General features: G+C 40.4%; 1 protein-coding gene across 1 annotated transcript; it reads right to left on the reverse strand.

The window, feature by feature from the left end:
* Positions 1-5144: 5144 nt before the first annotated feature.
* On the reverse strand, positions 5145-7039 carry LOC134194601 (probable serine/threonine-protein kinase drkA). Its single transcript, XM_062663544.1, has 2 exons — positions 6387-7039; positions 5145-5585 (listed from the first exon to the last, which is right to left on the reverse strand). Exons 1-2 carry the CDS (start codon positions 6944-6946, stop codon positions 5327-5329), a joined length of 819 nt encoding a protein of 272 aa, XP_062519528.1. The 5' UTR covers positions 6947-7039; the 3' UTR covers positions 5145-5326.
* Between the last annotated feature and the right edge of the window lie 5007 nt (positions 7040-12046).

Here is a 12046-nt window from a genome sequence, read left to right on the forward strand (position 1 = left end):
CTTGTGGAACGCTTGGTCTAACGCCACCGAGAACGGCTGCTTTCAAGTCGAGGATAGACTGGAAATTGCGATCAACATACGGGAGTTCTCTCGACCAAATTTCCCACATCACAATACCAAAACTAAATATAAAATGGTAAATAGTAAAATAGAATTATCGTTTACATATACATATATAACAATAGATATGTACAACAAACCACTCAGAAGTGCTACGCTCTCCGCTCAGCGATTAGGAAGTATGTCGTGTCAAATACAAATAGACACGACCTTCTAGATAACAAATTACAGTTATGCTTACATGTCTTTTCCTATTAGAAAAATTTAGCAAAAGCATGCCAACTACCTCTAAAACAAGTAGTTGCATTGCTTGCAAGATAAACCTTTTATTGAGAATCTGAAGCCAGTCAAGCAGAAAGCTAAGTGGTCTGAAGATCACTTGCTCAATGACGCAATTTTTCGGCCATAAACTTATTTGTCAGAGCCAAAACGTCTAAGACTTTCCGAAAACCCTTTTTACTCATGCGTCCACCTACGCGATGAGTGTCTCATCTTACTCTACTGAAAGCTTTCCAGCACCGGCAGGAAATGCTCTAAAACATGTTCGAATATTACCAATGGAGGTCTCACAGAGTGATATCCTATTTCAAATGTCACTGCTAGTCGGCGCAACCAACAAGATTTATGCAGTTTTGAAGTTAGCAATGTAGAGACACCGAAATTTTGATATAACAATAGGTGCTGATTTTAAGACGTTGTTATTCCTCTTACCGGCTTACATGCAAATTTACAAACATTTTGCAACTAAAATGCTGCAGAGAAACAGGCTCAGTTAATCTGAAAAAGCTAAAGTATTGATTGATTGCAATGCAGCGAAGTATTTCTAAATATCTAAACACACATCTGAATATTTAGTTAAGAACAATCCTACCTGTAAACATCTGCTGATGTTCCATATCCTTGTCCACTCAGTATCTCTGGAGCACACCAACTTGGTGTTCCAACACCTGATGATAACTGATAATCTGCACCAAGAAGTGGAGCTGTGAGGTTGAGTGGTCCCGCTCCTCGTACTGCCTCTTGACTGATTCCTTCATCTTTTACCAATCGAGCCGATCCGAAGTCGGCCACCTCGACTATCCATTGTTGACTCACCAACAGATTGCTGCTCTTCAATTCACGATAGACTCGAGGTGGACGTTGACTGTGCAGAAATCTTATTCCCTTGGCCGTGTCTACAGCAAACCTCAACTTTCAATTATCTTCCAAAACTACTATGTAATCTAGACATGTACTCTACTACAAGGAATGGACATCCATCGTCGTGATACCGACCTCCTCCTATGAACAGAACAATGTTTGGATGTCTGATGGCTCTCATCACTTCGATCTCTCTCTCGAACTCTAACTCGATACGATCAAATTCCATATGTATTCCTTGCAACTTCTTGACAGCTACCATCATTTCTCTATACTCCGCTTGGTACGCTTCACCGTATTCACCAGGACAATCTTTATCAATTCGTTTTCGTAGTTTTAGAGTCAATGTTGAAAACATTAGTCAGTTCCATCAGTTCGTGGTCTTTATTCTTCAGTATGACTTTGTGATCTTTTCTCGCTTTTCTGATCTTTGTGAGCAAAACAACGATCAGTTCTACTCCTAATACAAAAGCAGAAGCAGCAACATATATATATATATATATATATATATATATATATATATATATATATATATATATATATATAGTCAGCGGTCACGGTCCACACTCCTTTGTTGTTTTTAGCAAATCCAAATTGACATTCACAGCTAGGAGAAGAACTCGGTAGCGCGATGTAACATGCACCGTATCCACAGTAGTTATCCACACATCGACTGCAGTTGGCTGGACTGCTAGAACCTTCGTCTTCTGTTGTGAGACCGTCTGGACAAAATGAACAAGAAAATTGGGCAGTTGCAGAAAACTCACCGACGAGGCAATTGTAACACATTTCATGTTGAATATTTTTGCTTGTCATGCCTGCTGGACATGAAGGTTTAAAGTAGAAGTAGCTTTCCGAGTGGCCATAGATCTGACTTGTTTCAAATGTCTGTACCGGCATTCCCCCGATAGACAGCAAAACATTGTTCCACACAACGTTAAAACTTCCAAATACGCTGATGTGTTGTTGAGCGGGTAACTGTAACCAACTGCTAGTGATCGAGTCGTAAATCTATACACCCGCCGTCTTTCTGTCTTCTTCACAATTAATTTCATAAAGATATTGTGACGATCGAGCTATATTGCAAACTCATTGCTGCAACCTCCTGTTAACAACATTTTGTTACCGAAAACATGTGCCTGATGAAAGCAGCGATTTCCTGGACGTATTCCTTTGTAACGAATTTGCACCCATCCGGTGTGGTTTGAGTGGTTGTATGTCCACAATGTGTTAAGACAATTGAAAAACACCTTAATATTATCAAAATGTGCGCTAAAACCTTCAGCTAAATTGATAACTGTTTCTGATCCACCATACATATAGAAATGTTACCAATATTTACTAATGACATGGCATAAGATACGTTAGGTTCTAGTCAATCTATTTTTCCACTGTGATCCATGCTGTTGATCTGTTAAGTTTATTAAATTGCCATTTAGAAGTGGAATAGTGAACGTCCAGAAATCATGTAAAAATTTTGTAGCCAATTTACGATATATTGTAATTCCTCCATATATCACCATTGTTTGTGCATCGATTGCCGTAGAAGCGTGCAAAATTCTTCCGGAAGGTTTATCGCCGTTAGTCGAGTACTTTATCCACAATCTCGCGGTTTTTTATTGTAGTAGCCCTTAACATCGACTAGCGGTTCAAGATTAAAACCCCAGCGGCCGCCCTCCGTTTGCACCTGATCCAACCCTCCATATACGACCAAAACAGAAACGAAAAGTACCGTGGCAATAGAAAATACTTCAAAATACAGTTCTTTCGTGCCACTGCCGCCATACGTAAGCGTATCTGTTGTCCACTGTGACGTTTTCAAATCCAATCGGTAAAGACGATAAGCAAGTTTGTTTACGTAGTTGATTTCATTTAATGTTACTTCTCCGTAAAACAATATTTCTTGCTGTTGTTGCATAACACCGCCTATGCTCAAAACTCTTGGTTTGACCAGACTCGACTTCGGTAACGGCATATTTTCAATGCTTCATCTACTGCCATCAGACAACCTCAGCAACCGCATTTGATTTGGATTACCCAGTAACGTTCACTGTCTTCCGTAAATGATACCACGATTTCTGACTTTGGTCATGATCATGTCTGCTGCTATTGGTAACGCTAAATTTGGATTATTTATGTCAGATGATTCTTCACTAACCAGATCATAAGCAATAACAGGATTGGAATTATTAAGACGACAACACATAACCAAAAAGTGTTCCGATCTCTTAGAATTTGAAAAGTAGATTACAAGTGAATAATATGGTAAATCTTCGCTCAACTAGAAGTGTATCTTCCACGTGGCAGTTGACACCCGATATGACCACATTGCTCTTCCCTTCGCACTGTATCCATAAGCGTAAACGAAAGTGTTGCCAAAGGCTGAAATGAGTGCAGGATACGTTAGTTTCGGTGGATTCTTATCTAGAAGAATCCACTCTTACACAAGAGAAACGTCGTCTTAGCACTTCAAAAGCCACAAATCGTTATGACGTTTGTTCCACTCTTCCCGATCATCATAAAATCCGCTATATATAATCATAAATTCTTTGCAGGTGCACGAACTGTTGGATAAATGCACTAGCGTAGCAACGTGTCTGCATCGAGGAGTGACGTAGTCGCTCTTGTCGTGAGAATGAATGATGGTGTCGAGTCTCCTCCACGTTCTATTCTTTATTCTAAATATCCACGTCTCGTTATTGCACTTTCCGTTTTGTGACGCCAGTGAAGATGAAACGCCACCGAAAAGGAAAACCGACGTTCTACAAAGAGATACGAGTGTGTGATGGATGATACCTTTCGGTCCCGATTGCTCTCCAACGGTCTCCCACGAATTCGTGTGTATGTCGTAAAGCCACGTTCTGTACTCAGAGTGACTGCTTTCCCCTCCATACTTTAGCATCATCTCTTTCATCGTTCCATCCAACTTTTTATCAAGGATTTCAGTAGCCACTTTATATTTCATGCCTCGTGGAGTGTTTCTACTCCAACTAGAGAACAAATGCTATTGATTCTCTAGCGACGTTTTCCATGCAGAAGTAAGGTTGTGATGTTGGAAAGAATTGGCAATCTCATCTCCATCCGCCGTCTGCCCCAATAAACGCTCAGGCAGCAAAACGAAAAACATTAAGCAAATACTTGCAGCAACTGAATAGATCGTCGTCATCGAGTACGAGCAAATCTCAAATAAAGATTAAAAGTTACGAATTCAACAAGCAACCCTAATTACATATAAGTGTTTAGATAAATGCTGATAGATTTTTGTCTTCGATAGTTGCTATCGTTTTGTGTAATATCGCTCGTTAATTATCGTTTGCCAAGCTAAATCTCAACAAGATTAGTTGAACGTTGTAAAACTGCATAGCTCTTACTATAACTAGAAGACCGTCTCAAACGTTTGCACTTCCTTTCAAATTTTAATTAATTGCTTTTTTTAATGAGAAATAGAATGTTTGGCTGACTTTCGAATGGAAACTGTACAATCGCTTCCAAATGAAAAAATATTACACAATCGTTAGTGTTTTCGTTGCGTTTTATCGGTACAACAGATTACAAGTGTACTGAGATTGCAATAAGATACATGATCTGATCATCGAGCGAATAGAAAGCACGCGTTGCCGTCACGTGACAAACGTAAAGTCGCCTTTAAGCAGCTGACTTGGCATGCTCATGTATAGTCACGTTCGTACTTTTTGCAAATGAGCAATGTGCCAAAATGGCTAATACACACACACACACACACACACACACACACACACACACACACACACACACACACACACACACACACACACACACACACACACACACACACACACACACACACACACACACACACACACACGCACATGTTTAGATATATGTTGAAGTGACTGAAACATATTCAAATATACGTTTGAGATAACTATAGTCAAATTTGATCTGACATTACAACAACTTGGTGTGACAATGAATAGGCTTGAGTTGACATTAGTATCAATAGTATCTATAGTATCAGCTGCAGCAGTTCTGATGCAGTCTATTGCTAATTATCTAGACTAAATGCATAACAGCGTATTCTAGTGTTCGGCAAACAAAGAACTCTATTAATTAATTAAACGACAGCAAGCAAACGATAACGTGTAAACTACTTCTTTTCGCCAAAAGGACAATAGTTGTCGCTCATTTCTTCCAGTCTGATCGCAATCTCGTGAAACGTAGGTCTGGAGGTCTCATCACACGCCCAACAGTCACGCATTAGTTTGATGTAATCGCTGTGTTCGCCTTGTGGAACGCTTGGCCTAACGCCACCGAGAACGGCTGCTTTCAAGTCGAGGATAGATTGGAAATTGCGATCAACATACGGGAGTTCTCTCGACCAAATTTCCCACATCACAATACCAAAACTAAATATAAAATAGTAAATAGTAAAATAGAATTATCGTTTACATATACATATATAACAATAGATATGTACAACAAACCACTCAGAAGTGCTACGCTATCCGCTTAGCGATTAGAAAGTATAGCGTGTCAAATAAATAGACACGACATTCTAGATAACAAATTACAGTTATGCTTACATGTCTTCTTCTTATTAGAAAAATTTAGCAAAAGCATGCCAACTACCTCTAAAACAAGTATTCGCGTTGCTTGCAAGATAAACCTTTTATTGAGAATCTGAAGCCAGTCAAGCAGAAAGCATAGAGGTCTGAAGATCACTTGTTCAATGACGCATTGTTTTCGGCCATGAAGTCAGAGCCAAAACTTCTAAGAACTTCCGAACATCCTTTGTAGTCATGCGTCTAGCTACAGCGATGACTGTCTCATCTTACTCTATTGAGAGCTTTCTAGCACTGGTAGCTAATACTCTAAAACACGTTCGAAGACTACGAATGTTTATAAGTCTCAAAGAATAATACAATAATGATATTTATTCAAAGGTCACTGCTAATAAAATCGACACAACCAACAAGATTCATGCAGACGATACGACAATATTGATGTAATAAGAAAACTGATTCTAATGCGATGGCTTTGTACTTTCTCTTATTGTCTTCCAGATTTACAAACTATTTTGCAACTAAAATGCTGCAGAGAAATAATCGCAGCAAACACCTGAAAACACTACAAGTATTGATTGATTACAATGCAGCAAAAGTATTTCTAAATTGATATCTAAACAATAAATATAGAAACGATCTTACCTGTACACATCTGCTGCTGTTCCATATCCTTGTCCACTCAATATCTCTGGAGCACACCAACTTGGTGTTCCAACACCTGATGATAACTGATAATCTGCACCAAGAAGTGGAGCTGTCAGGTCGAGTGGTCCCGCTCCTCGTACTGCCTCTTGACTGATTCCTTCATCTTTCACCAATCGAGCCGATCCGAAGTCGGCCACCTTGACTACCCATTGTTGACTCACCAACAGATTGCTGCTCTTCAAGTCACGATGCACTCGAGGTGGACGTTGACTGTGCAGAAATCTCATTCCCTTGGCCGTGTCTACAGTGAACCTCAACTTTAGATTATCTTCCAAATCTATTCTCCTATTATTTAAAATACTAGTTAGTGATCCTCTCGCCATGTACTCTACTACAAGGAACGGACATCCATCGTCGTGATACCGACCTCCTCCTATGAACAGAACAATGTTTGAATGTCTGATGGCTCTCATCACTTCGATCTCTCTCTCGAACTCTAACTCGATACGATCGAGTTCCATATGTATTCCTTGCAGCTTCTTGACGGCTACCATCATTTCTCTATACTCTGCTTGGTACACTTCACCGTATCCACCAGGACAATCTTTATCAATTCGTTTTCGTAGTTTCAACTCTTTAGAGTCAATGTTGAAAACATTAGTCAGTTCCAATAGTTCGTGGTCTTTGTTCTTTATTATAACTTTGTGATCTTTTCTCGCTTTTCTAAATTTTGTCAGCAATACAACAATTAATACAAAAAGTGCTACCCCTGATACAAAGCCCGAAGCGGCGATATAGAACGTGGCCACGGTGCACAATCCTTTATTGCTTTTAGTAAATCCAAACTGACACTCACATGTAGGAGAAGGACCCGGCAATGTGACATAACACGTACCGTATCCACAATAGTTATCCACACATCGACTGCAGTTGACTGGACTGCCAGAACCTTCGTGTTCAGTTGTGAGACCGTCTGGACACGGTAAACAAGGAGAATGGGAAGTTGAGGAAAACTGACCGACGGGGCAATTGTAACACATCTCAACTTTTAGATTCTTGCTTGTCATGCCCGCTGGACATGCAGGTTTGAAAATTGAAAAGCCGTTCCAGTCGTCTGGAACGTGATTTGTTACAGATTCCTGCTCTACGGGTAGTCCACCAAACGAGAGAAGAAGATCGTTCCACACAACGCTAAACACTCCAAATACGTTGAGGTGATACAATGGTTGAGCGCTCAACTCTAACCAACTGATTGTGTCCGGATCATAAATCCATACACCCTCCGTATCTTTGTCTGCTTCGCACTTGATCTCGAATATGAGTGTGTAACGATTAACCCGTATTGCAAAATTGTTACTGCAACCTCCTGTGAGCAACATTTTGTTGCCAAATGCATGTGATTGATGAAAGCAACGATTTCCTGGACTTCTTCCTTTAGATTCCATATGTATCCAGCCTGCGTTGTGCACTAGGTTGTACGTCCATAATGTGTTTACACAACTGAAAGATATCTTAATATCTTCAGGCTGCGCTGAAAAAATTTTAGGCAAGTTCAGAACAGTATGTGATCCACCATACATATACAATATGTTATCAATGTTTACTAGCGACATGGCATAAGATGTGTTAGGTCCTAATCCATGCATCATTTTCCATTGTGATCCATTCTGTTGCTCTGACAAGTTCAGTAAGTTTTCATCTAAAGTTGGAAGAGAAAAACTCCACAAATCATAAAGAAGTTCACTTGAATCAAAATTTATTCCTCCATATATCACCATCGTCTGTAAGTCGATTGCTGTTGCAGCATGCAAAATTCTTGCAGGTGGCTTTTTTCCTCTTGGCAAGTACTTAATCCACAGTCTTGCTGTCACGTAATTATAGTAACCCCAAATATCGTTCAACTGTACGTCAGGGATGGACTTTACTAAATCGGTTCTCAGATCTAAGGGCGGGAATCCGTCATGTACAACTAGAACTGAATCCAAGAGAACCGTTACTGTGGAGAACGGTGTGAACTTCAGCTTCGTCGTGCCACTTTTGCCAGGTAATTCTGCTGACCATTGCAACGTTGTCAAATCTAATCGATGAAGGCGATTATCAATGGTTTCTTGATAACTGTTCGAAAATTGTAGTCCACCATACATCAAGATTTCTTGCTGTTTTGCCATAAAACCACCAGTACTAAGAATTCGTGGCTTGACCGGACTCAACTCAGATGACGGCATTCTGTAAGTATTCAATAGAAGGCCATCAGATAATTTTATCCCCCACACGCTATTTGCCAACCCCAAGAGCGGTCTCCCCAAAATGATACCATAGTTTCCGACCTTGGTTATGACCAGGTTTCTATAAAGTAAACTAGGTAACACGTTCAGCTGGCATTTAAAAGAAAGCCATTTTTCATTAACCAAATCAAAAACTGCATAAGAATTTTTTGGACAGCAAAAATACATTAAGTGATTTGATCTATCAGAATTTGAGAAGTAGATTGCCCGTGTACGAGTAGCATAAGACATTTTATCGGTGAAACTATCCGTAGAACTAAATAGTTTCTTCCACATGAAATTTGACAGCTGATATGACCACACTTCTCTCGCGTTCAATTTGCCAGAAAATCTTGTAAAATTGAGTCCATAAAAGTAACCAATTGTCTTGCCAAAAGCAGAAATTATTGCAGGAAAAATAAGTTTCGGTGGACTTGAATCGAGAAGTTTCCATTCGTAAATGTTAGAAGAGTCGTCTTTGCATGTCAAGAGCCACAGATCGCTCAAACTACTGTCCACTCTTAAACTCCACGTCTGACCACTACTCTTAAATCCGCTATATACGATCATGGATTCTTTGCAACCGCACGAGCTGTTGTGCATGTGCACTACCGTAGAAACGTGTCTACATCGAGGAGTGACGTAATGTATCTTACTTTGAAAGTGAACGGTGGTGTAGATTTGTCTCCACTTTCTATTCTCTATTTCAAATATCCACGTCTCGTTGCTGCAATCTTGGTCTTTTGACTCCCGTAGAGATGAGACGCCGCCAAAAAGTAAAACTGACGTTCTACAAAGAGTTACGAGTGTGTGATAGATGATGCCTTTTGGTCCTGATTCCTCTTGAACGGCCTCCCACGAATTCGCACCAATGTCGTAAAGCCACGTTTTGTTGCTTCCTCGGCCATATATTAACATCATGTGTCTTGTCCCCCCGGCCTGCTTCGTGTCAACTATTTCACTGCTTGCTGGACACATCATACCTCGTGGACTGTTGTTAGTCCAGCTAGAAAACACATGCCATTGATTGGCCAACGAGGTCTCCCAAGCAGATGTAAGGTTATGGCTCCGTGAAGACGTGACGACGCCAGACCCATCAGTTGCATGCACCAATTGACGCTCGAGTAGCAAAACAAAACATACGAAACGCAAACATCTAGTAAGACAGTGCATTGCCACCATAGAGAACGACCAAATTCTCTCACTTCATCAAAATGTGAACGAGAACTGGCGAGATTTGAGCTTTAATTAAAGATATAGATAGAAGATAAACACGGCTATATATCTTCAAGTTTTACGTAACATTAATGGCTTTGCGCAATTTCTCATTTCACTTGCTAGATCCCAATAGTATAGTGTTGATACCACACACAAATCACTAAATCATATTATACGCCGACACATTTCTATTGCTACATTGCATGCATTCCATGTTTGCTGTATTGTGCTTTGTCTATCACAGGGTGCGGTAGCGCAGTACCCTGTATATAGAGATTGCCCACGTTAGAGCGTTGTGAGGCGCGGTCGTCTTTTTGCACGCTTATAAAACATAGTAAATAAAGACTAAAATTTCTCAAAATCAACGAAATGAAATGTTCGTACGTCGTGTACTATATCCAATTTTTGTTTTGATCACGAATCATCTAACAACCTAGAAAACAGCTAGCCTCGGAGGCCCATGAGTCAATTTTGTTCTTCTTTCTTCTCCTCCACGGATATCTCTTTTCGTACGTTAGGCACGGCTGTGAAACTTGAGAAAACGCTTTAGAATTATTACCTGAACTCTATTCTTTTGGTGACTAGAGAAACCGAAATCAAATGTTAATTAAAAATGGTGTTTCTTTCAGGCAGATTTTGATCCAACGACCGTCATCAACGCTATAGCACAGTTTGAGCCAATCACGAAGTAGCATTTGCGATTGCTTGTCCATAGCAACCAGAGACAATGGGCGAAGAGCTAATCGGATAGGCCAAACGCGTTTATGAAAGAGTTTATCACCAAACTGTGTAATTCGATCATGTTTGCCATTGTCTAGTCTGAAATTGTTTGCGATCCGAGCAAAATTGACAAAGAATTACGTACACATAGCAATTTATACGGGAAATCATCATTTGCAAAGCATATCCCGTATGTGATAATCTTGGGCTTTGACTACTAAGCCAAGTTCTATTCCAAATGCCGTTGCATATTCAATTATACACGCACAGAAGAAAGAACAATGCAATGGCACTAAAAATTAAGATCCATATTCGTGCAACGTGCTCTGGGATACCATGGTACCGTATCTACCCGTAGACCGCTAGACCACTTTAGTAAACTACCTCTGAATCATGTCTAACGAAAGCTGTTACATATAAACAGGTTTAATTAACGCTAATGAAACCGCGCTAAATCCGAGACATGCTTATAAAGGGGGTATAGACCCTAATAAGGACATGTACACCCATATGGCGCGCATTTGCGCTCCTAAAAACTTACCAAACTAGAATTTTTAAAAATTTCTCTGAAAGAATAAATAGATGTAGAGATTGTATAAAAAGTAACAGAAACAAGATCTATAAATCAAGATAATATGAACCAACGCCAGACACCATTAGTGAACCCTTCCAACTCCCACATTCTCTACATTTCACATTTTGGGGGTTGGAAGGATTAACGAAGTCATAGAATGAGAGGAACAGCGTTGTTCTCGACGTACATTGGAGTTGTCTAAGGGCAATCAGTGGAAGATGACGTCACATAAGACATCGTGCCGCCTAATCCGAAGAGGACAACAGCCAAAAGCATGGTCACCAAATATGTCCAGTTCATGACCGCACACACAACGGACTGAGTGTGGGGGTGCTGGAAAAACCGGAATTCCCAAACGCAAACGCAGAGAAGTCACAAATTCACGCGGAGACATGGCCAGGCCTAGACTTGAGTTGGGGATTGCCCTCAACCAAGCTCCCGCATGAGGATATGCGACAGCACTGAAACGTGACTGTTCTCGCAGACTAACAAGGCTGACTTTAACGCTGGATCTCAAAGCATTATGCAGAGCCTTCTGGAAGGAAAGTTGTGTAGAAGAAACAGAGGACGAGACAGAACTAGTGGGTGCTAAAAGACTTGCAAGATGTTGCCGGCATTGCACTTCACCAGGCAAAAACGAAGAATGCCGAGTCCAATCGTTTCCTTCGTGTACCGGCATGAACGCTGAGTCGTTAAGAAGACGGAGAGACAACTGCCGACAAGATTTGCAGCTGCCAACGAAAGCTGCAGAGGAAGATAGAGAGGCCTCACGAAGACCTAGACCACCCAAACGATTTGTTTAGATATATGTTGAAGTGACCGAAACATATTCAAATATACGTTTGAGATAACCATAGTCAAATTTGATCTGACATTACACC

This window comes from Corticium candelabrum, chromosome 19 (genome assembly GCF_963422355.1).
Source record: "Corticium candelabrum chromosome 19, ooCorCand1.1, whole genome shotgun sequence".
NCBI classification, from domain to species: domain Eukaryota; kingdom Metazoa; phylum Porifera; class Homoscleromorpha; order Homosclerophorida; family Plakinidae; genus Corticium; species Corticium candelabrum.